Below are 24,264 nucleotides of genomic sequence, written 5' to 3'. Positions count from 1 at the left end.
GGCATGGTATACGCGCTTCTTCGCGGTCTTCTTATTCGCCCCAATGTCATTTTCTCAGCTGATCGGCAACAACCACAAGCTGATGCTCGCAATCTTGCCTCTGAGACGAAGACACGTCAGACCTGCAGGAAACCCAGCCGCAGGTTGGATGCGTTGACTTGCATCATGACCTACATATTGATGTTGACTATGATGCCGGAGCTGGTAATAATTGGTATTACCGTGGCTCGGATTTCCTTATGAATTGTCGAGGATGAGGATTCACTAACTCGTTCGAAACCCCTTGTGTATTTGATATCAAAACCAGGGCTTCACTCAGTCCAATTCCCTCACAACATGGAGGTATGTCTTATCATTGTTACTGTTATGCCATGCTTCATTTCCACCACCGTTGTATCCTCAACCTTGTTTCGAGGGCTTCCTGCCAGAATCCGACCCCCATAGTCAGAATTGAGAAAACTTTGACTAATACTATATTGCACAGGGTTACGAACAGAATAGTCACGTTTTCGAAAACTATGAGGAAGACTCGGGCAACATTCAGAGGGTCGGCTTTCGATCCGATGAAACTATGCATATTCCTCATGTGGTAACACGTGAATATCCTCTCGTAAGTAATTCGCGTCGTTATCAATACATGATATATTATGTACTGAGACGGATAGAATGACATTGACATTGTGGATGGCTTTCTCCTTCTCCAGATTCCTCCTGATCTGGATCACGGTAGTGAAAAAGCTGATATAAAACTCCCGGATGGTAGGCTTGGCGAGGAGATCAAGGCTAGATTTGATAATGGTGAAGACTTGTGTACGTGGCTCTCTCTTCATCCTCAAGACTATGGTATTCGAGTTTACCATCGAGGTTAATGTCTAACTGCTATCATATTAATAGTGATCACAGTTGTCTCGGCGTTGGGGGAAGAGAGTGCTGTGAGTTACCGACTAGCATAAAGAGCATTAATGATGGTGCTACAAAGCATTATTTCGCTTTATACAGACAAACTGCATGTTCCTTAAGGTCGAATACATATGCTTGTGAGTGCCATACTCGCGAACATTGTCTCCGGAGATCTGTAGGAATATGATGACGAGTGCCTGCTTTTCGGATACCAAACTAGAAGCTGTTATCGAGCGCCCATAGCGGAGATACAACGAATGTACGGTCATTCGATGGCTTTATATCTTCTATGTGATCAGTAGACTGGAGAGCTTCCTGAAAGCTAAGTTAAGGTTTTTTTGTGATGACAGAATTCGGAAATATCGAGCCATTGAACTGTGGCGACAGCTCGTCTCCCCGAATGCTGACACTACTACTACTGTAATCGAGCGTTATCACAAGACCCATTAGATTGTTTGAACGTGTACACAATCGTCTGCTTTGACAGCAAAGCTCAGCAAAGAATGTTACAAACCGCTCATCATCTCGCGAAGCCCGAAACAACCGATTCTTGGGTTAGGCTTGGCGTAGCTCAATAACCCACAGTAACCCAACTAGCGCGAGATAGGCTTGGAGTCTTTTGAATGGGGTGTTATTTGGTATCTCCAACAGAGTCTTGAATTCTAAAGGAAAATTTGATAGACTGAGGAAAACAGGCGTCGAAAGATCAGATCACTAACCTACCAGTGAAGAGCAAACCCAACGAGAAGCCCGTCGCTTGGCGTCGTCTCCGTTATCAATTTACCCCTTGAGGTTCTGAAAGCTTCGCCCTTGCTCCACCTACCGGATATGTATACATGAAGCAGGAAGACTATAGCAAATTGAGAAGGATGGGCCTTCTTGTGGCGCAATGCAGCAGCGGTCCACTGACCTCTTGTGCTTCTGGAATGACAATATTGTTTGTTGTAACCGTTCGTTATCTCTTGGCTGGGTTAGTTGCTAAAGAGGAAAATCAAAAGAGATAGAGATCGGCAGGATCCAACCGGAGTTTAGAAATGAATGTCATCAGGGGATGAGGTATGGCCAGAAGATCGGAGCATTATCCGCAACTTGATTCAATTTGCATATAAAAGGTTGATTCTGATAGTTGGCTTGATCCCCGCCATATTCAACAACAATATCTTACAACCTGTATTCTGTCATCGACCCTGATCCGCCGCTCAAACTCAAATGATGGCTACTCTCATGAAGATACTTCCCTCTCTCTTACTCCTCCTTCCTACTGCGACTGCTCTCAGTACCGAACGGGTTACCTTTAGCAGCAACGGTATCCCTGTTGTCGGGACCCTCTTTCTGCCCGATAATGTTGAACGTACCATCAGCAATACATCGTTCCCTGCCATTGTCGTTGGCCATCCCTGGACTGGAGTCAAAGAGCAGACTGCCGGACTCTACGCACGACAGCTTGCGGAAAATGGATTCATAAGTCTTGCATTTGATGCTGCGTATCAGGGTGAAAGTGGTGGCCTTCCTCGGTATATGGAAGATCCGCATCAGCGGGCAGAGGATGTCAAGTATGCGGTTTCCTACCTCTCAACCTTGGATGTCGTCAATCAAAAAAGGATCGGTGCTCTAGGCATCTGTGCCTCGGGTGGTTACGTCTCATACGCCGCCCAGACGGATTCACGTATTAAAGCTGTTGCGACTGTGAGCGCCTTCGAAGTTGGACAATACGTACGAGAGCCTTGGGGAGGTGGCGATGTCAACTACACGGCCCTCAAAGAGACTCTCGATACCGCTGCACATCTCCGGACTCTGGAAATGGAAACCGGCTCGGTGCAGCTCGGTTATGGCATCCCCATGTCCCCAGAACAGGTTACTTCGTCCACTCCTCGGATGCTCGCAGAGGCCTACGAATACTACCGCACAGACCGCGGAATGCATCCTCGGAGCCCAAATGTCTACGTATCGCGAAGCACCGAGCTCATGGCCACGTACGACTCGTTTGCCAATATGGCGCTCATCTCTCCCAGACCCGTTTTGATGATCTACGGTTCACGCGCTGAGACAGCTTACTTTACTGAGAGGGGCTTCCGGAACGCTGTCGAGCCTAAGGAACTTTTTGTGGTTCCAAACAGAACTCATGTTGATCTATACGACCACACCGATGTGACGCTGCCCAAATTAGTGGATTTTATGCGCCGGAGCCTTTAAGCACCACACAGGCGGATGGGTTGATCACGTCCCGCCGGTGGTTTTTCAATGGCATTCTTCGCCATGGTTGAATTCGTCATTTCGGTTTGAAAGTTAATTCTTTAATTTCTCACTGAGGGTGGATAGGAATGCACTGGACACAGTAAGCTGAGATGGAAGATACTGGTGTCTCAAGAGACGGTCTTGTACGGTTAGGCTAGATCCTCAATCTTAGATTTTAATTCTTTACTATCTAGAAATTATAGTCCATGAGCTTCTACTTCTCCCAGCCTCAATTTTTACTGCAATGTGGCACGGAGTACATGCCAACTCAATTGCTCTCAACAACACTAGCTTAGCTTTCTCCGGGCATAGATTGAAACCTAGGCCAAAGCTATGGCCCATTGCACCAAAGGCGGGGGACGGTACTTTGTATCGGTAAAGAGGAGGTTTCTCACGAATTTAATCTTGAGCTACAGCGAGAATAGATTCCGAATCACAGGAGTACTGCAATTGTTGCCCACTATACTTACCATTTTCTGCTGACACTAAAGAGAACATAGTGAATAGGATCAAACATGACGTTTCACGACCCTCAATACATGATGCACACATCTCGACTCCTGTTCGGTGTTAGGTATACACGCCGTATAAGGGATGCCAAGAAATACATGATTTTCCAGGGGAAAACCAGTCTTAGGTGTTATTTCGTAAGCGTGGACTATGGTCCTAAGCCGATTGTGGTTAACTCCGGTTAAGTCCATCAAAGTTAACGAACTCATCACGGACGTCAGTCAGCCTTTACAGCTGTCTCAAGTGGAGTCAATCCACGGGTGGGGTCTGTACTACTTGGTTCGGAAACCCAGTGTCAATCATGATAAGCTACCGGCGGCGAACTTACTTCGTATAAGAGAAATTTACTTCCCACCTCTGCTAATCGCGCACTTCAGTATCCGCAATCAAGGGGCCAAACAGACTGAACAATCTGCCATTAGTACAATGCGCGTGCTCATCTTTGGAGGCAACGGGCGTGTTGCCAAAGCCATGACCAGCCTGATGCTGGCCAGATCATGGAAGGTGACCAGCGTGATCAGAAGTCCGAGCCAGAAGAAATCCATACAATCCCTCGGCGATAACCAGAAGGGAACAATCGACGTGATCATGCATGATCTGAAAGACCTTAAGGATAGTGACGATGTTCGACAGAGGATCCTCGATAAATGCAGGCCTGATTGTGTGGTATTTGCCGCTGGTAAGTGAGCTCACAAGCAGACCTGTGTCAACTGGCAGCTACTGACACATCCCCGAACCATAGGGTCCTTCTCCGACGTTTACGGCATTGACCGTGACGCAGCCAAGATCATCATCAAGGCAGCGACTTCACATCCTACAGTCAGGAAATTCTTGTTAATTTCATTTCCTGCATCCCGTCGGAAGCCGGCTCCGTGGTGGGATAGTCGTGATGTCAAGGACTATACTAGTGAAAAGAATTCCTATCCTGATATAGCCGACGCAAAGCTGCAGTCTGACGAGTATCTGGTTGCCATGTCGAGGAAACGTAAGCTCCAGGACAGCTCAGGCTTCCAGGCAATCAGCCTGAGGCCTAGTTGGCTCCTGACAAGCCCGGGTACTGGCAGGGTGCATTTGGGGAAGACCCGAGCACTGGGCCAAATCCCCATCCAGGATGTGGCTGCTGTAGCAGTAGGCCTTCTTTCAAGAGAGGATACACATGGCTGGTATGATTTGGTACAAGGAAATGATCGGATTGATGAGGCTATTGACAAAGCTGTCCGCGATGGAATTAACAGTATCGACGGGGAAAATGTTGAGGAAATGTACAAGGTAGCCGATTGATATTGGTCACGTACGTGTTGTCTCACTCAATATTGCTCAAAAATCATATGTAAATGAACTTCTATCACCGACCTCGCAAGTTCATACTCCCTCATGAATATTCCTAGTCACATTCCCGGCCTGAATATGAATCAGATTACGATTCAAATGAGCAGTAGGCCGTTTTAAGATCTAAGGTAGTTAATCTAAACCAGTACCAGTGAATAACCCGATGATCACGAATAATGTCTCACACTTTATTGAACGCATCAACAATCTGCCCTGGAAGTTGCCCACCAGCTATAGCCTTAGACTTTTAACTACCCCGTCTTTTGCAACTCGGAGTTATGGACAACTGCCTAACTCCACCCGGCACGGATTACGCGCTAAGGGTCGGCCAAGAATTTTAAGTGGTGAGTGGGTAACTTTGGTTATCTAGCGCTGGATTTAGAGGAAGCTTATTTGTCGGGAAAAAACAAGGCTACGGGGGAGAGGAGTCTACATGATGTACAAAAGAGAAAGTCCTTGTTCACTGCTTTGCTGACAACCAGCAAGAAATGCTTCATACGATATACGGAATCAGGAGGACATACATAAAGACCGGGAAGGCGATGGACTAATCAGAATCAACATCTGTACTCAACGCAACCTCCCTGAACTCCTCCAAGTTCTGCCTCACAGCATCCAACTTTGCCACCATCCTCGGGAAACAGTCCGATCCCAACGGCAGCCGTAGCAGCTGTCCCTTCCCCTCTCCTGCCCCCTGTAACTGAATGACATCAAGGATCCGCTGGACGGCCTTCTGAGGATCCCCGGGCTGCTTGCCGGCATAATTCTCAAAGAACGCCACCGTAGTGGCCAAAGGTGTGCCCTCGTAGTCTTTGGTGAGTCCAGCAGCAGGGAGTCTATGTGATCCGATAAAGTTGGTACGGAAGGCACCGGGCTCGACGAGGAGGACTCGAATGTTGAAGGGGGTGAGTTCTGCGGAGAGGGATTCGGAAAGGGCTTATTAGGGTTAGCAACGATACTATCTGAGCAGGATTCCAGAGAAGGTGTGGAGGAAATACCTTCAACAGCAAACTTGGACATGGAATATGCGGCAGTAGATGGACCTGCTACAAACCCCACAATACTACTTAGATTGACTATTGTGCCGCTGCGTTGTGCTCTCATAAATGGAAGCACCGCTTTGATAACCCGCACAACGCCATAGATGTTCGTCTGGAATTGGGTGTCGAGTTCATCTTCACTAAATGCCGTTCAGCTATTTCCATTCTATAAATGGAGTTAATTGCTAAGATAATTAATTTTATGGCGGTACCTGATATCTTCAATACCCCCGAGGAGCCCATATCCCGCATTGTTGATGACCACGTCGATCCGACCACCATTATCCTTGATAGCTGTCTCAACTTGCTCCTTTGTCGCCTTGCTGGTAACATCCAGCTGGATCCATTTGCCACCTAGAGCTGCGATCTGGGGATAATCTTGAGCGGCCTTGGTAGTGTTGCGAGCGGTAGCGATAACGTGATGACCTGCTTGCAGAGCCTTTTCGGCAAGGAGAGCGCCGAATCCGGAGGAGGCACCGGTGATTAACCAGACTTGACCAGTCATTATTTATAGCAGAATAAATGACTTGAAATTGTGACTGTGAAAGACAAGTTGAAGTGTACAAACACTGGTTTTATGTGCATACAAATTTGGTATCATGAACGGAGATAGACGTTATCGCCGTAGCTACCGACATGCCCTCATGTCAGCCAAAGGTAGAACCCCCGATTGGCCCACAGTTGGCCCCTAATCCAACGAGCTCCGATTATTCCAAGGAAACTCGACCGCATACTTACGAAGATAACTCTACTACGTATAGCAGCTGATACACACGAGATCACAACCTCTCCCCGGTAGCAACATAAGCTGTCTAGAGTCTTGACCGCGTCCAATTGTAATCTTACTTAGAATTAAGATCCAGAGACACAAAAAGGATGGCCACGCTAGACAAGCCCTATGAAGTCATAACAGTGTCAAAACTCGCCCTCCATGCCAACCGCTTCTCCCCTCTCAGCTGCCGCCACTGATTAGTAGACCAAAGAATCTCCGGACACCCTTTTACAAGCCCACCCCACTTCTTCAGAAATGTCTCCGTAAGTTCCCAATTCATAGGAATCCACGGATCACCCCAGACAAGCATGCAATTAGCCTCATCCGGCATAGTCCAGAAGCCCATGAGATCTCGGCAGAATTGTGAATCGTCCATACTATCCTGGTTCCGAATGAGATTGTCTCTTAAACGTGCGAAGGGGAAGAAGTCCAGCCAGGGATGATGAGGTCGGCTTTGCTGTAGCTCCGTTGGGCGCAGGCTAGGTGGGATATGCGTTGAGGCAGTCAACTGGAAGGGGCCGTGGATACTGAAGCGCGAGAGAGAGTCATCTGTCATCCATTCCCGGGTGTATCCTAGTATAGCAATGTTACGGACAAAGGCACGAAATACATTTAGCTTGGCCAGTGTCAGTAGGTGATCGGCTTGCGGGTTTCCAAGAGAGCTCCTGTAAGCTGCCGCCTCGTAAACAGATAACATGTGGTAAATATATGGATGAGGTAGTAGGCAGCTTGATGATCCTATTCTTGATCCAACGGATTGACAGGTATTTTCGGAGAACCTAGCCAATATGCCAAGATCAGGGGAAGAATGATAATGGTGCTGCCTGGGGTCGATGAGCGTCGCACCCGTCTCAGCTTCTTCCTGGTGCTGCAGGGCGTGTTGCTCCATCAGACGAGTAGCTTGCTTCCTAGCCCTCTGCCGTTCGCCTATCATCAGAGAAACAAAGCCATAAGCACAGCTTTGTCAGGAAATGCAGGACCCATATGCCACTTACGCCATGCTCGTTGGTTGAGTCGGTTCTGGAATCTGCGTCGCTCTTTTTTACCCATGTCGCTTCCAATCATATCACCGGGTGATTTGCGTGTGGCCTCGGATATCTTCATACTAAACAGGGGTGCTCCGTGGTGCGCACAGGGCGTGTTCCTTGGGGTGAAGTTAAGAGCTAAGGTGCGAATTGACTAGGGATATGCATAGATGAGACTGAGAAGCCTTTTGCTCGCCAAGTGAACAGTCCTTATCTGCGATTGTTCGAATATGGTTAGTAGTCCGATTGGAGCAGACCATTTAAAGACCCACCGTTAGCGCGTAATCATGCCCAGCTTTTGCAGATCACATTCAATCTGCCAAACATGGTCGAGTCCCGGACGGCCTCCACATAGCATATCCACTTCGTCTTGGTATCGGCAGCCTGGAGTCAACGTAGTTGTCGTATGTGACATATGGCCAAGAGCAATGGACTTCACAGGCCGCGCAGGCCTATGACGATTGCGCATAAGCAAAGCAGGATTTTTGGAATCAAATGGAGCTCTCATCATGCACACATATGGGTTACATCAGTGTGTATAAAAACAACGTTCTATTCCAAGTTCATTGTTCCGTTCGTTGGAAGGAGACATCGATTCATGCAATAAGCAGATTATCTAAATAAGAACAAAATACCTCAATCTACTCCATCTCCTTCTCCTGTTCTACAGATCAATCAGCATGCCACTGAACACCACCCTCACAGCAACAATGCGAGCCGTCGCCTGGTTCGGCCAACCCTACAACGTGTCCGTGATTGATATGCCCATTCCGAGTATCATAAACCAGACAGACGCAGTCGTCCGCATCACCACCTCAGCAATCTGCGGCTCCGATCTCCACTTCTACCACGGCTACACGGGGGCTGCCGATGTGCCTTGGGGACTGGGTCATGAGGCCGTTGGATACGTCTCTGAGGTTGGCGATGCCGTGTCCTCTCTGCAGGTTGGCGACTATGTAATTATCCCAGACAATGCACACGATGGGCATTATGGTCAGAATCATCCTCTTTCATTCGGGAGCGGCTCCCCTGGCTATGGCGGCTTGCAAGGTACTGCTTCTCTCCTCATCCAATCCAATCAATAGACACCTGCTTTACAGCTACTAAAATACTCAATGCAGCCGAATATGCCCGTGTTCCATTCGCCGACATGAGCCTGATCCCCATCCCCTTCAACAACAATACCGGAAATACAACCAAAGAACTCGACTACCTCATGATCTCAGACATATTCTCCACAGGCTGGCAAGCCCTCACCTACAGTGGATTCGAACCCGGCGATACCGTCGCCGTATTCGGTGCCGGCCCCGTCGGTCTCATGGCCGCATACTCCGCCCTTCTCCGCGGTGCTTCGCGCGTCTACTCCGTCGACCAAGTGCCCAGTCGTCTACAACTCGCATCTTCAATCGGCGCCATACCCATCAACTTCAACACTTCGGACCCGGTGGAGCAGATCATATCCCTTGAACCGAACGGCATCACCCGTGCTTTAGACTGCGTTGGCTTCGAAGCAGTCAACGCCACCGGCCACCGCATTGACGGCATCGTCCCGCGCAACCTCATCTCCGTCGCAGCACAGCAAGGAGGCATCGCCATCGCGGGTGTCTACACGGGCGGTGAGAACAGTACCCAGGGGGCACCTTTCGCGGATCAGATTCCTGCTCAGGTTCCTTTCGATGTTGCGTCGTTGTGGGAGAAGGGGCTTACCGTGGGCAGTGGGATTGTGTTGCCGCTGGAACATGCGCGGGAGCTTGTGGACTTGGTTGCGGCTGATCGTGCAACTCCAAGCTTTGTGGTCAGCGCGGTTGTTGATATTGAGCAGGTGCCGGAGTATTATAGGCGTTTTAGTGATCATTTGGAGCAGAAGGTTGTCATTCGCTTTCGGTGACTCTTCACGGGTATATGTGTCAGATTGGGTTGGGGACCAGTTATAGCACCTTTCAGGAAAGATCAACAGGCAATGGCCTTGAAATGTGCAATATTCGATTAAATTACAGAGTTTCTAGTAGAAGAGATACTGGGCTATCCAGATATCCAATACAATTCTTGTATGGCGGACAGCGATACACAATCATCTGCCGATGACGACGCCTCTTCATAGTTGATACGGAGAAGACCAAAGAGGCTTACCGACGAAAAAAGTGCTCGGGCTCTTTCTGATCCCTGGGCCCTTCCTGGTACAGGATACATTAGAAGAGCAAAGGACAACATCCGTCATACTTTTGCAAGCCTAGCCAGCTGATTAAGTTCTCGCTCTGATAAAACAGCTAAGTTCAGGATAACGGTGCGATTTCCAAATGTTTTGACAAGAAAAAAGAGCCTACAAATCGTGATATAACTCAGAAAGTCTGTTATTCGTCTATGAAGTATTAGGGAAGCACTGTCCCAATCCTCGTTGCCCCTAATGTAGTGTTCGGTCAGCCTAGAATCCAAAGGTGCTTGATATCAGGGTCAACTACCTTAGTATATGATCTGCTGCCTAGGTGGACTTTCAACCTTCGGTTCTGCGAATCATCATCTCAGAGGTGTAGCTTTGTATCAGTCATATATGGCAAGAAATTGATATAGCCTAGGCTTCCCATAGTTGAGCATCGGCTAGGCTCACACAAAATCGAAAATAGATCCGGTATTGTCGCTGTTCAAATGGGGTAAGGCTGGAAGATCAGAAGCAGGCGGTGGAAGTAATGTTGTAATCCAGTCATCAGAATAGGAATTGGCCATGTCTGCACTTCCAACCTGCGCGGCATTAAGGGCCAACGTTTGACGTTCTGAGCTGATGGCGAGATGGGGCGGATTGGAATCCCTTAAGAGGTTGTTGGGTGGTTGTAAGGAAACGGGCGTATCCTTACACCATGGATCTATCCGTGTATTCTGAATTGATTCATCTGCTTCACGCCCCGACATGGTTGGAGGTAGTTCTTTTCCTTCCGCGGCCGTTGCCACGGCACGAGCAAGACGAGTGATCTCCCTGACAAAAGGACGCGCGAGGTCTCCTGACGCGTATTCCAAACGGCTAAAGTGACCCGCGGCAACCTCAATAAGCGCAATATCGGACTGTGTTGTCGGAAGACTTGGGTATTTCAGGATGTAAATAAAGAGATTTATTATGCTAAGAAGGGGGAAATAAAGCACTAGCCTTAAATGGGGACCGTTAGCTGACCTGACGCATGGCCGTCTTCAGACTTCGGGGAAAGATAGAGAACTTACCAGGTCGGTGTTGATGCATCAATTTGGGCGCAAGGTATGGTTAGTATGATACTTCTTGCCGCATTGACGACGATGTAGGAGCTTAGCGATATCTGTTCTTGCAGCGCAGGGAGGCTTTCGTCGAAGAGGGAGTTATTCCAAGGAAGGGTGAAGATGGAGTGGATGGCCATAACGCTACCGAAATATGCGTATCGGAGATATAAGGCATGATAAGGATGGACACTTCGAGGCAATTCATCATGGCTAATGGGTTTATCAGGATGGAAGTAGGATGGCAACGAGTCTCGCCATTCTTGAAGCTCCAGATCCAACTCATGCACGGCTTCAAGAATTTGTGTGGGCGTCTGACGGAAGACACTTCCTGTTGCAAGTCGCTTCGTTATACGGGATGAAATCTGCGCATGCTTTACCATGTACTTGAAGCACCCTAGGTCATCCGTACATGTTGGAGGTGTGGTGGTAGGAAGTTGACAAGTTATATCTTCATCGTCGATAACCTGTAGAAGTTACTAGCTATTCTACACCGGAATGGCGCAGAACGAGACATGGTACTAACCGATGAACGTCCTGATCGATAACTTATATGCTTCTCGAGGAGGTAGATGGCCCAGAAAATTCGATTCCGATGATGTTGTTGTTCCGGCTCTGGCACGTTCCAGTCTCTAGCCGCCCCCCGGTGCAGACCCTTCGACTGAGCCAACCGCATGGCGCAGGAGCAAAGCATGTACTCGAGAGATGGGCTTCCAATACCTTCTGCGAAATAGCTCTAAATTATGTCATTCAATTGAGGTCTGAGTTACAATGTCATGAAGGACGATGGGCTTACCATGGCTGTTAGCGCCTGGACTGCCATAAGTCCAGTCGGAAGATAGAGGAGCTCGGTATGCACCGATAGAGCCTTTTGGAAAAATTGCCAGGCTCTTTCCTCAACTTCTACAAGTGTTGTTGCACATGATGCCTTGGATAATTCAACCCGGCAACCGAACGCATATACTGTATTGCGTAGTGCATACCAAGCCGGATCATCATCAGGCCGACCATTTCGTTCGAGATGATACCGGAGGCGTGCTTCAAACTCAGGACGAGATATCACTCCAAACATCGTATCGAAGGAATTTTCGAAGTAAGCTTGATCAACAGTGTCAGTATCAACACAAACAGACAGAACAGAGGAAGGCTTAACCTTTGCTGTATCTCCAGGCGGTATCTGGTTCAGGTTCTGGCACGCTCCCTTGATTTAGGTTCCGTTGCAGTTTTAATTTTCGATTTATGCCCAAGGCTAGCGATCCAGCAATCTCACCGAAACGTGGCTCTCGTGTCCTTTCTGATACCCAGTCGATACCGGGCCGGGAGCATATCGAGAGAAACGAGGTCGGTCCTAGGGACATAATATAAATGAATTGCTCAATTACCCAAGGAGACAGCCAGCATACCGTGGTATTCCCAGCCAGGCTTGGTAGCGCGTCAGCTTGCTTCAACCAAGTTTTTATTAGGTGTGCGAAATCTCACATACATAAGCTTCGGTAGAGCTACAGCCTGTTTCCGTAACTGCCAATGGGGGAAGAGAGCTGTTTGTTTCCTGAGGCTCTGGGCGATAGCCTGCGTGCTGAGCTGGGCCTTCCACCGTGGGAAGTTCTCGTGCATGGTCATCATTTGGGTGATTTAAGCTTGTTACTTGATAGACGGTGTGGTCAGCAACCCGGCTTCGTCGTCCAGGCTTGTCTGTTTCGGCTGGCTGTCTCCAAGTTGGGGGAGTTTGGCTGAGATTGGCCGTGCTGTTCGCATGATCTCTACCAAAGGTACCAGTCGCCCTTCCCAAGATTGTCTCAATCCGTACGAGTCGTTCCTCTAGGCGCTTCCGTCGTTCGTTTGAGGGAGCTGCTGCTGATGACTTCTCCCTTCTGCGGATACTGAAATTCGGAGATGGATAGTTACATTCCTTTCCAAAATCCTAGGAATAGTGCCACAACCATTAGTTATCACAGGATCCATGCATTGCAGCGAAAAGAAGAGAAAGTAGCTAACCGAACAGTTGGCGCACGGGAGTGTCCTACTGCCTATCAATCGACGTCAAGGCATGATCAATGGGCAACACTACAGGATACCGGGTCCTTACAACGAATCTTTTTAGACCGACAATTGCTGCAGGCCGACGGCCGATTTCTGTGCTGTACTTGTTCTCCTCCTGAAGCTGTCGACATTGTTGCCACTGAACACATGAATGGATGGGTGAAAGGAGTGTACTAAAGTCGGTGTCATTGGAGACACTCGGCGGACACTTGCCCTTAGCGTCGATTTGTCAGCCTGTCTGGTGGCTCACTAATCGACTGCAAGTTGAATGGTAATGGCCACGTGATCGCATCCATCTGTTCTTCAATTCTTCTGGTATATATTAAGTTATTCAGTTATTTCAATAGCTGGTGGTGTATGACTTTAGTAGATTCAAAGAAATCTTTAGATACCTTTAGTCTTATTGTTTGTATAAAGTCTTATGAACTCGAGATAACAGTCACCCTGATAGCTGATGAATACCCCAGGAGAACGCACGGTCCTCACAAATTAGTCGTCGAATAAACTTTAAACAACTTTGGACTAGCGTATTCGATAGTTAGTAGCTTCAGCTTATTAATCCCAGAACTTGGGCTGGAGATGGCCTTTAGGGGTTTATCTGGGAGTGTACAGCTGACTCGGACTGTAGACAAAGATACGGTAACCTTGTTGGTAATATATGAACTCTCATCCGGCCAGTTCTTTGATGATATGGTGCGAAGATGTGGATTCATTCTATATAAAAGGCACTGTCTAAGCTATCATATGGCTCCCTCTACATATATTCACGTGGCGGTCCCCCTATCCTGCACCAACCAGCAGTCTATTTGCGCAGTCACTAACCTTAAATAATCTCACTGTATCTTGTAAAATGCAGCCCGTATTTACCCCCACGCTCTGGAGGCCAGAATATGGCTTAAGCGTTTCTGATATATCACGTACCCATTCGACTGCCGGCAGACCAAATCGATCTTATCCGCCATTGTCGAAAAGTATATAACAAAGTGTTCGAGGTGTTTTTTTTAATTTCCATGATGTATTTATCTCTATTACACTTTCTATTTGCAAAGAACCCCTTCCCTATGCCCGGAAAAACTGGGACTGGCGGGTAACCAAGATCTTGGCTGCATACATGTCTAGGGGGCGGCTGGGAAAGGATCAATTATATCATACAGTCAGTCAACCGATCAACTAAGAAACTGAATATAAATCAAATCAGGTATGGGGTAACTCCGATATTAGCTTCTCCACATTTAACACCTGCTGGCTGGAGCGGTTTTATGGTCGGGAGTTCGAGTGATCCATCACTTTACAGACCCCTAACGGTCAGTTGGTGATCTGGTATTCGGCAGGTATCTGTGGCCAAGCATCTATGCCATCCAGAACGGCCAAACTCATGCCGCCATTGATATGGACTTGAATATGACAATGGACCACAAATGCCCCTGGATTGACAACGTGATACCGTACAGCTGTCCATGCCGGATCAGAAATAGCAGCGGGCGTAGCGAGAGTATCAAAAAGCGGAGGATTGTGGAGGTTGAAATTCTGAGGGATATCGTGCATGGCCTCAGCGACAGAGGGGTATTTCCACTCGCCGTGACCGGATCCAAGGTAGAAGAACTTATTGGAGTGTTTATGTATGGGATGTTCAGGTTGGGGTGCCGACCTCACGTAGAAGATCAGGTCGACCCAGCTGCCATTCGTGGTGCGGATGCTCAGGTCACTATGCGCAACCTCCGAGTTGGGGAAGAAGAGAAGAGGCGCTGCCTCTTCCAGGGAGAGCGGGAAACTGCCGTTGCCGAGGGTCCATTGGTAGGAGGAATTAAACCGATCAATGTGCAGGACAAAGGTCTGATCTGCTGTTTGGGCCGGTACCTCCACGGGGAAGGGGACAACTTGTGTTTCGTCCAGGAGTATTGCATCAGGGGTGGCGTTGCGACCGGTGATGTCGATGTAAGGGGTAGATGGGGCGTTCTGAAACTGTACAGCAGCAGCATTATACGACATTATTGCCGTGGTATTTAGGATTTGATTTCCAATGATGGTCGACCGAACGGTATAGTCACGGGGAGGCTTGTCGAGCTTGACGAGGATAGAAAACCGCCGTCCAGGAACCAATTTAACGGCATCCACAAGCTTGGGGACAATATATCGCCCATCAACCGCATACACATACATTGGATGCTCGTCGATCGAGAAAGAGATAGTGGCAAGGCCACCCGCATTTATGAGATCCCAGCTGCTGTATTGAAGCCCGGGATTAACAAGCAATATCTCCGTTGCTCCGTGTGATGCGTTGCACCCTGAAAACAAGCTCGGCGGAACTGCGCTGAAATTGTGATGATAAGGACCTTGGGCGGCGGGGATGGTCGGAGGCAAACATCTAATGGTTTTTATGTCAGCGAAGCACAACTTGGAGGGCTGGGGTTATATTATGTACCCAATGTCGGTCAGATGGGATCCGTTGAGAAGTGGCTTCAGTGCCTCACTAGTGAACTCATCAATTGTCTCTTGCGATAGACAAGTAACAGATCCTTTGCCATTGATTAACAGTGCGTTAGCGCAATATGCATCCAGTCCAGTAGCTTGCTCAGCCTCCCATACTTGCTCCGATGTCAAGTGACGCCAATCGGACAGGATGATTGGTTTTGTGTTCTGCTCTGCAACGTGCATCGCTTTAAGCTGGCTGGAATCATCGGTGATCTGTGCAAATGGCCGTTCCACGGAATCCCTGGGATGGATGTAGATTGGTCCATATAACCCATCCTCGAGATGGCCTCTTTCGTGAGAGTGATAGAAGTAGCTTCCATAATCGGTAGCTGTCCACTTATATGTAAACGATAATCCTGGCTGAATTCCTTTTTGCGATACCCCGGGAACACCATCGGACCATGGAGTTCCTCTCTGTTCAATCCCTATACAATATCGGTGGATCTATCAGATCTTGACTTCGCAATAAGACGCAACCACTATGGGGGAATCTCACCGTGAAAATGGATCGTCACTGGATAAGGGAGTTCATTCCACACTTGGACTTCAACCTCATCTCCTTGGCAAACCTCGAGAATCGGACCAGGGAATTGGCCGTTCACCAATATACCCTTTCTTTGGAATCCGTCTGGAGAGATATTCTGTTCCGTTAAGACCAACGCGAACTTAGCCGGCACAGAGCTGGTTATCAGGTCAGGACAAGACCAACCCCCTGTAGTCCGAATAGTACTTAGAAGGCCTAGGAGGATGAAGAAATCAACGAGAGGACTGCGAAACACCATCCTGAAAAGAAAATGGATTAAGATGTAGGTATGCTGGAATCATCCTGGATATGACTAGCATTTATATCTCTCATGATCAAAACCCCTAATCTTAACGGGGTTTCTTGGGTGCCAGCCTTCTGCTCATACCCACTGACGATCTGCACTCATCGGGGCCTCCAAGCCAGGGGTAAAGGGAATAAGCACCTAAGTGTGTGGCTATGGAATGTGTATCGATATTTGCACTCGATAGCGTGTGCCGATTTTTCAGTACGCGCTTGAACGTCGGATCAACACTAGAAAATTGCCTAAGTACGTGCCACTTGTGATGTGCCCACAAGGAATCGGTTACGAACACATCCGAGCGATAATGCGAACTATTTTGTGGACTAAAATTATAGTTGCAGATCATTGCATCTATATTCGGTTGCACCCTACGCCAATCCAGAGCACGGATATCTGCACTTGCATGAAGGTTTACTTGTGCATTTTATCGGTGTCTCGGAACGTCAGAGTGAATTACCATACTGAAATATATTGTATGAATAATATCCAATTTGATCTCCTAATATAGGTTGATATGCTTGTCTAGTTTATAAATACCACTAGATATTCTATCAACAAGGACGTCGCCGACACAGCTAAACGGATTTGATGAGAGTACAGTATGATAACGTGGCCATGGTGTTTTCTAGGGTGATACCCATGGACATGAGCATTACGATGTGGTAGGCACCGGCTTAGGCAGCACACTGACCTTTTAGCTCACATCAAGGAGCCGTAAAGGGAGACATTGTGCTTGGTGAAATTGATGTGAAGAAAGCCAGCTTCCCCAGGGTCATAGACTTGCCGACATGTTCCACCATGCAGTTGATACCGGAGCGGTAGATTGTGAGTAACGAAACGCATTCTCCACGCGAGGCGAGACTCTGTTGGCACTCCTTGGGCCTGTTGTTCCTATTTTGGCGGTGTCAGCAGGCAAGCGAAGGGGATAAACTATAAGGAATGAAACATGAAGATTGGAGCGCTCGAGACCAGTCAAGAGGTACTATTTTGGAGCGATCAGGTCTGGATTCGCGTCGTTTGCTGTTCGGGATTCTCCCTCTGTGCCAAAGATCTAGGCATTATACATTTTGAGCCATTTCTAGAGGAATAATACAGAACAGTTGTCCCTATTCGATCCACTCTCAGTCTCTCTTGGTTGAATCATCCCTGTCCTCCAATTCTGGTATCGCCTGTAGTCTTGCTTCCTTGTTATGGGTAACGGAGATCTTGCTCAGAGCTTCCGATGGGCATGAACCGGAAGCCAAGCCCCCTTCCACCCCTATCTTTCATCCACTAATTTCATCCGCCGTATGCCGATTTGCTTTCTGTTGCACCTGTGTTCCCCGGGCTGCTCGGTGCTGGCCTCGCTCGTAATCTAGGTCAGTAGTCCTTTCGATCGCTGTTTTGCGGATCCGATATACATAGTAAATGCAAGAAAATAACCAGTAGGAAGGGTGTGTGGGGGATCCACAGTGGCTTGGAATGTCAGTTTCCCTTTCCATTCGGGGTCGATTTGATTCCGAAAACTCCGGCCGAACCCTTTTGGTAAATGAGGTTAAATGGGGCGGGCGTCAACTTTGCTTCAAGTGGGACTTGTCGGATACCCTCATTGGTGGACCATTGTTTTTTGACTCCGACCCCGAACCCACTTGGTAAGTGCGGCGAGCATCAATCAACACCATGGATCTACTCTATCAAGATTGATGTATCAATTTGTAGATGGACAACTGTTAACAGCGTGAACGACGGCGCCATTCCTAAGGCGTTGATTTGCACTCCCCATGGGTATATATATATCGACATCTTCCCAATGTTCTGCACAATATCTTTCCAACAGAACTCCCTTCAATTACTACATTTTCGTCTATCAATCCTATCCGACACTCAACCGTGACCCCCCAATATGTCCAAACTTATCACCGTCGTTGGCGCCACCGGAGCCCAAGGTGGCTCAGTCGTTGCCGCCGCTTTGAAGTCGGGTAAATACCAGGTCCGTGGTATCACTCGCAACGTCAACAGCGAGGCCGCCAAAGCACTTACTGCCCAAGGCGTTGAGATGGTATCTGCGGACTCGAATGATGAAGCGTCGCTGGTGAAGGCATTCAAGGTGCGTCAGAATAATATTCCACTTATTATGAAAAAAAAAAAAAATAAATACACTTACACACTAAAAGGGCTCCTATGCAATCTTTGCTGTTACCGATTTCTTTGCCGCCTTCGCACAGCACAACGCCGAAGAATCCATCGAAATCGAGGCCTCGCAGGGCATCAACCTTGCCAAGGCAGCCGCCAAAACGCCTACTCTCCAGCACTACATTTGGAGTACGCTTCCGGACAACATGAAGATCTCAGGCGGTACCTGTCCCGTGCCTCACTTCGAGAGTAAATTCAAGGTCGACCAATTCATCAAACAAGACCGAGAGCTACTGGCCAAGACCACTTTCTTGTGGGTGACCTACTACGCATCGAACATTGTCATGCCGATGATCGTTCCCAATTTTGTGGTAAGTATATCCATAGGTATTTCATATTGTGTTTGTTTGACCTGCTAAACCCTGGACGCAGAAATCCTCCGGCAAGCACGTCCAGGTCTTCCCGGTCTCGGAGACTACACCCATCACCACCATGGGCGACACCAAGGTGAATACGGGTATTTACGCTCTTGCGATCCTGGAGCAGCCGCACCTCACCCTTCCCGGCAAGGTCGTTTTCGGCAATACGGAGACGAGGACCGCCGGGGATATGCTGAAGCTCTGGTCAGAGGTATCGGGCAAGCCGGCCGAGTATGTGGCGGTTTCCTTGGAGCATTATGATAAGCTGTGGCCGAAGTGGGGACTCGAGGTTGGCCTCATGTTCAAGTACTGGGAGGTAGTCGGCGAGAGGAGCTGGACATCCGCCGATCAGCAGGTTCTGACGAACAAGGATCTGAAGATAACTGGCTTAGTGGGCATGAAGGAGGTATTTGCTGGATTTGATTGGTCATAGTGTCCCATATCCATTGTCTTGGAAATGCACCCATGGCAGGGCATGTAAATAACATGTTGATCTCTTGAGAATTGAAATACAAAGTTCTTGGACTGAAGACACGCGAGAGGTCCGGGAGTTGTCAAAGAGTAGTCTGTCTATGTACCGAACAACATCTTATATTACAAGGTCTCAAAGTTTGACCATGCAACCCAGCCTAACCTTATCTCTGTAAGGGGATCCCTACAGTATTCTCACCCAGCTTCTGTGCCTTTTCGGCAGTACCACGCTGGAAACATAAATCAATTGCGCTAGCCAAACGGTTTGCAGTTACTTTTAGAATAGGCCGGTGGTTAGGGGCCCCGGGGGGGGTCGCCATTTTGCGCCACCAAAGCCCCCCCCAAAAGAGCTGGTCACTGAAAAGAAAAATGGGACAATGATGGTCGGTCGTCCCAAGGAAAGAACAGTTGCTGTTGTTCCAGCACCACCATGATGAACCACACAGGATACTCTCTGGAATAACCAGTCATGCGGGCAGTTATCTAAGAAGAATGTATTACTCTGGTTAATTTCATTGGGTCCAACTCTAACCCCATTCTTTTGAGATGATAGCCCTTTGACCTGTTATTTCAACCGCCTGTAGGATAGTCTGCGTAAGAGCATCTGGACCATCGACTGCAATGGAACCAAATCCGATGTATATTGGCGGGGAACCCGCTTCAAGGAAATCGGCTAGATCCTGTGGAGCAGTATAGGCGCGATAGATAACCTTGTTCGCAGTCAATCCACTCATCAGGTTTATTCAATCAACATTTCTATAACACCCTTCAATATAGTGCAATCCCCAGCCGATCTGCAGATCTCAACGGCTAAAAATATATAAGCAGGGGGTTAAAGGAATATTTATACCTTCTTCCACGGGTCTAGGGAGCTATACTACAACTCAATACTAATCGTACACTGAGAAGTGTATGATACTAGTAATAGTGCAAGATAGGGCTGGATAATAGAAAGCACTTTAGCTTACTCACTTATCATATAGCATATCTTAGTCAATAAGGAGATGTAAAGCCTGATTATAAAGAAGGCCAGCGAGTAAGGTCCTTTATATTGAATATCAAATGTGTGAATTTTACAACTTATATATATCACAACGTACGGATTACATATCAAAATTATCACTGGCATAGCAGGTGATATATACTTTATTCCATTGCTTATTTATTATATCACAGACTTCTTATAAATAGAAAGTGATGTATTCTCACTATTGTTGACATTCTCCAGCAGAGAAAAGCTATTTTGGTAATCACCTAGCGATATTGTGAGATCCGTGGAAATTGAGAGCAGATATGGCGGGTTGACTGTCAAGATAGCGTATCAAACACCAGTCTACGACCGATGAGGAAGTGTTTGTGGCATTAGTGAATTGTGCTTGGACGGGATGTACGTCTTCCTCCTTCAGTACTTCATCTTCCAAAGTACAACAAGGCCTCTAACTTCATACTTCGAATAATCACCTTTTCTCCTCCATAACACACGTCGGTAGTAGGGCTAAAAGAAGTCGAAGCCACCAAAGAGGGTGAGAAACCAGCAATCAGACAAGCCACCCATATCGAAGTTCTCTAGTCCAACTCTACTTTCTTTAGCTAGATTATGACTCTATCGGATAGAATCCGACCATGGTGTGACTGCTAAGCGATAGGTCTCTATCTAGTTCACGGTCTACCGATGGATAGTCTAGAGTGACGACCAATAACGCACGAATGATCCACATATAGTGGAAGTGAGGCCATCGGCCTTTTCGACCCCCGACCTCCGTGACTGTCGGCGATACTTCGATTCCGATATACCGTTCCACCAACTCCACTGGCATCAAATAGATTATATCCTGGATATCTAACGCTCCAGGTAGATCAGCGGCCCTAAATTTCCTAAAGCCGCACCAATGCGGTCTCTCAGCAAGACACAAGTACAGACATTGCCATACTATGCATATTCAATGTAGGCCAGTGGATACCGTGGAAATCTTTTTGTTGAGTCAACAGTCAACACACAGGACGATTGTTACGATCCCAAAGGATACGGTAGAAATGCGGTGTGCATTAAACAAATGTATTGAGACTGGTCTGACTAGACATGCTATTATTGGTATACACTTTCTTAATGAGCCTCCGCGATCACAGGTATATCGTGAATTAAAGCATGAGCACCTCCGTGGGTATGCAGCTGCGACGGGGTCAGAAATTAGTACAATGGTGTCAGACCAGAGCTAGGGAAAAAAGAATAGCACAGAGAGATTCACAAAAATCCCAACTTAGGATAAGCTCAAGCATATATTCTAATATTTCAAAAAATGTATAGACGTGATAATTCCTAATATTGAATTATCTTTACACATGTTCTAAAATATTACTTAATAGAAAAAAAAAATCTCTAAAATCCCTAATACTCTAAATACCCTAGATATCCTCATAGATACCTTAAATGATTTGAAGTGTGTAGATATAATAGCTGATATCCTTTAGAAAAGCTGGTATGGGCTCAGAAAAGCTAGTATAAGTTTAGAAAGACTAAGACTCTAACTTAAGATTATTTTCCCATATGCTTGAGCTCATCCTGGGTCAGGATTTCTCTGATACAGTCACACTAATTTCTGATCCCGTCGCAACTTGAGACCTCCAAAGATTACGTTATGTGGTGTTCATCATTTTCTCGCCGCCCAATTGGGAGGAGTGGGCCCGAGGAACTCCGGCAAAACCCACCAATCACAAAACGGTCATTATGGAACGCTCCATGCGCCAAATCGAGGTATATCTTGCTAAAAGAGGGACGGACATGCTAGGGAGGCCCTTAGGTTGCTATAAGCTTTCGAACCCGTCCAACAAGTAACGTCGCATCCCCTTTGCCTGAAATACCATCAACGAATTTTGATCTGCTCATCTAAAACCTTGTCCTTTCCCCTTGTCCGTTGGCAGCTGTCTTTTACACAGTACTATATCAGTCAATCCGTCCCACAATGCACGTCTTCCCCCTTGGCTATCGTGTCGCTCAAGCCATCGGCCTCACAGGCGCCGCCTGGCTTTCAGGTATACCTTTCGTTGTCATCTGTGTGATGTGTTGTTCAACTTCTAACCAGTGTACTACTCGGGTAGGCAATATTGCCGCTCTCAGCATGAATGCGGCACCTGCGCTCTTGCGTGCCCACAATGAAGATCACCTACCTGCTATGAACGTCGTCAAACTCTGGCGGAATTTGTACGAATCGGGGAAATCTCAAAACCCTCCTATTGCCGTGGTGACCGCGTCTGCCTTCTTCTATCTGGCCTGGTCTACGCGCTCCAGCTCGCCATTATTCCGTCAGGTTGCGCGCAACACGACTACCCTGTATGGTGCAGCGGCAATTTTGACCCTGAGTATTATGCCTTATACAATTGCCGTGATGAGCAGTACCAACAACGCGATGTTGGCTGAATCCAAATCAATCTCCGAACCTACATCCTTGGGTGGTACGGAGATTGAACAGCTTGTCAGCAAGTGGATCTCGCTCAATGGCTTCAGAAGCCTTTTACCGTTGGCGGGTTGTCTATTAGGTGCCTTCGCCACACTTGCATAGGACGAAAGTGGGATGCTATGTAGTTTACAGGGCGATTTCAGTTCAGTTGCAGTGTAATTTAGTTGCTCGTCATGGGATACTGTATGCAAAAATCGACATTATCACATCCCGATACCTCTCTTCTATGCCTATCCGTTTCTGTCGTGATGGTTACAACACGAAAGGTTCTAATACTTTGGGGCCCATGATCTCTTACTATCTACTATTCTGCTGTTCGAATTCGCGCCTATGATGGTACAAGTAGATATAACAACGACTGAAATTTCCAGACTAGCTACTCAACGCCCGAATCTCATCGCACCCTTCCTACGAGTACTTGAAAATTATTTAGAAATGTGCATACTATTGATACTGTAGGCACGCGACACCAACCATACGGTCGATTTATTGTTTCCCTTCACTTGAACAAAACGCCAACTATTGTCAAGGGTGGTGGTAGTAGTTAAAGGTTGATTCAGTACTAAGGAACTGCACAAAGGATCGTGATGTTCAAGTAACACGATTCCCTGACGGTCATTGAGGCGAAATACAACGTATTTTCCTTTGTTCTAATCCTGTTTGATCGTACTCCAAAGACCAAGGCCACTGTATCAAGAATAAGCTTGAACTGGACAAGAACAGTTTCTGCAGGATGACACGATCTTCACCTAGAATCCTATTAGAAAAGTTAAGAAGATAGGTAGGTAAAGGTTTATTTGTCTCCACGCGTAGTATGTGCGTGGCAAATGATCTTGGGTGACTGTTTAGACGTACAGTGGGTTAGTTGATTGGGTAAATTCATTCACCCTATGATAATAGTATACAGGAAGGAGTTCTATAACATGAATGTGTTATAGACGTGTCTCCGTGGAGTGCTCTACTTCCTGTAAAATCAAGGTCTCTAACACAGACCGGTGCAGCTGCGGAGAAGGGTCCCAGAAATCAAAGCACACTCTCCTGCAGTGTCCATTGTATAGAGAGATCTGCAGATAGATATTTGCTTACGCTCCTTGAAGTGGAGGGAGCCCGGAAATATTAGACTACAACGTGTTTGCTTCCTACCCGCAGGCGATCCACTATTGTATGCACACAACAAGGCCTGCTCAGACAGTTTCGCCGCGCAGAATTGACGGAATGACGCCATCAGCAAAGGGGTCTTTCTAGGTGCGGGAACGCGTCAGCACGGAACGACTACATAATATAGAGTGGGATAGGTATCGCGCCCGGTGGCGCAGAAGAGGCTATGGCCAGGTGGGAGGCCAGTTTAGTTGTGATACTCGTTTTCGATATGGCAAGACATTGTAATGGCACGAGAGCAGCCCAATATTGAGAACAGAAA

General features: G+C 47.5%; 11 protein-coding genes across 11 annotated transcripts; 6 read left to right on the top strand and 5 right to left on the bottom strand.

Moving 5' to 3' along the window:
- Positions 1–43: 43 nt before the first annotated feature.
- ASPBRDRAFT_68442 (uncharacterized protein) lies at positions 44–1,350 on the top strand (the record flags this gene model as incomplete). Its single annotated transcript, XM_067628996.1, has 7 exons — positions 44–143; positions 308–342; positions 485–610; positions 666–810; positions 895–932; positions 1,000–1,037; positions 1,203–1,350. The coding sequence occupies 7 exons, from the start codon at positions 44–46 to the stop codon at positions 1,348–1,350; spliced, it is 630 nt and encodes a 209-aa protein (XP_067475494.1).
- Positions 1,351–2,124: 774 nt separating this feature from the next.
- Positions 2,125–3,093, top strand: ASPBRDRAFT_134037 (alpha/beta hydrolase; the record flags this gene model as incomplete). Its single annotated transcript, XM_067618569.1, has 1 exon — positions 2,125–3,093. The coding sequence occupies one exon, from the start codon at positions 2,125–2,127 to the stop codon at positions 3,091–3,093; it is 969 nt and encodes a 322-aa protein (XP_067475493.1).
- Positions 3,094–4,071: 978 nt separating this feature from the next.
- On the top strand, positions 4,072–4,926 carry ASPBRDRAFT_199375 (uncharacterized protein; the record flags this gene model as incomplete). Its single annotated transcript, XM_067621324.1, has 2 exons — positions 4,072–4,324; positions 4,388–4,926. The coding sequence occupies 2 exons, from the start codon at positions 4,072–4,074 to the stop codon at positions 4,924–4,926; spliced, it is 792 nt and encodes a 263-aa protein (XP_067475492.1).
- A 595-nt stretch (positions 4,927–5,521) lies between these two features.
- Positions 5,522–6,519, bottom strand: ASPBRDRAFT_133813 (putative short chain oxidoreductase/dehydrogenase; the record flags this gene model as incomplete). The annotated part of the gene is made up of 3 exons (XM_067618552.1): positions 5,522–5,910; positions 5,973–6,154; positions 6,227–6,519. The coding sequence occupies 3 exons, from the start codon at positions 6,517–6,519 to the stop codon at positions 5,522–5,524; spliced, it is 864 nt and encodes a 287-aa protein (XP_067475491.1).
- Positions 6,520–6,910: 391 nt separating this feature from the next.
- ASPBRDRAFT_133728 (DUF3425 domain-containing protein) lies at positions 6,911–7,483 on the bottom strand (the record flags this gene model as incomplete). Its single annotated transcript, XM_067618541.1, has 1 exon — positions 6,911–7,483. One exon carries the CDS (start codon positions 7,481–7,483, stop codon positions 6,911–6,913), a length of 573 nt encoding a protein of 190 aa, XP_067475490.1.
- A 1,008-nt stretch (positions 7,484–8,491) lies between these two features.
- On the top strand, positions 8,492–9,699 carry ASPBRDRAFT_133609 (glutathione-independent formaldehyde dehydrogenase; the record flags this gene model as incomplete). Its single annotated transcript, XM_067618531.1, has 2 exons — positions 8,492–8,861; positions 8,933–9,699. 2 exons carry the CDS (start codon positions 8,492–8,494, stop codon positions 9,697–9,699), a joined length of 1,137 nt encoding a protein of 378 aa, XP_067475489.1.
- A 489-nt stretch (positions 9,700–10,188) lies between these two features.
- On the bottom strand, positions 10,189–12,848 carry ASPBRDRAFT_321459 (fungal specific transcription factor domain-containing protein). The gene is made up of 7 exons (XM_067622985.1): positions 12,532–12,848; positions 12,202–12,470; positions 11,845–12,146; positions 11,575–11,784; positions 11,019–11,515; positions 10,271–10,947; positions 10,189–10,212 (listed from the first exon to the last, which is right to left on the bottom strand). The coding sequence occupies exons 1-6, from the start codon at positions 12,669–12,671 to the stop codon at positions 10,413–10,415; spliced, it is 1,953 nt and encodes a 650-aa protein (XP_067475488.1). The 5' UTR covers positions 12,672–12,848; the 3' UTR covers positions 10,189–10,212; positions 10,271–10,412.
- Positions 12,849–14,393: 1,545 nt separating this feature from the next.
- On the bottom strand, positions 14,394–16,342 carry ASPBRDRAFT_133630 (uncharacterized protein; the record flags this gene model as incomplete). Its single annotated transcript, XM_067618533.1, has 3 exons — positions 14,394–15,453; positions 15,511–15,985; positions 16,057–16,342. 3 exons carry the CDS (start codon positions 16,340–16,342, stop codon positions 14,394–14,396), a joined length of 1,821 nt encoding a protein of 606 aa, XP_067475487.1.
- A 654-nt stretch (positions 16,343–16,996) lies between these two features.
- Positions 16,997–17,882, bottom strand: ASPBRDRAFT_659803 (uncharacterized protein). The gene is made up of 2 exons (XM_067628622.1): positions 17,661–17,882; positions 16,997–17,493 (listed from the first exon to the last, which is right to left on the bottom strand). Exons 1-2 carry the CDS (start codon positions 17,866–17,868, stop codon positions 17,384–17,386), a joined length of 318 nt encoding a protein of 105 aa, XP_067475486.1. The 5' UTR covers positions 17,869–17,882; the 3' UTR covers positions 16,997–17,383.
- A 387-nt stretch (positions 17,883–18,269) lies between these two features.
- Positions 18,270–19,351, top strand: ASPBRDRAFT_133756 (NmrA/HSCARG family protein; the record flags this gene model as incomplete). Its single annotated transcript, XM_067618548.1, has 3 exons — positions 18,270–18,473; positions 18,541–18,870; positions 18,932–19,351. The coding sequence occupies 3 exons, from the start codon at positions 18,270–18,272 to the stop codon at positions 19,349–19,351; spliced, it is 954 nt and encodes a 317-aa protein (XP_067475485.1).
- A 2,847-nt stretch (positions 19,352–22,198) lies between these two features.
- Positions 22,199–23,243, top strand: ASPBRDRAFT_160078 (DUF1772 domain-containing protein). Its single transcript, XM_067619459.1, has 2 exons — positions 22,199–22,419; positions 22,486–23,243. Exons 1-2 carry the CDS (start codon positions 22,350–22,352, stop codon positions 22,944–22,946), a joined length of 531 nt encoding a protein of 176 aa, XP_067475484.1. The 5' UTR covers positions 22,199–22,349; the 3' UTR covers positions 22,947–23,243.
- Positions 23,244–24,264: the final 1,021 nt, after the last annotated feature.

The sequence above is a fragment of the Aspergillus brasiliensis genome (assembly GCF_001889945.1).
Source record: "Aspergillus brasiliensis CBS 101740 unplaced genomic scaffold ASPBRscaffold_13, whole genome shotgun sequence".
NCBI classification, from domain to species: domain Eukaryota; kingdom Fungi; phylum Ascomycota; class Eurotiomycetes; order Eurotiales; family Aspergillaceae; genus Aspergillus; species Aspergillus brasiliensis.
This window is presented reverse-complemented; position numbering and strand designations above follow the sequence as displayed.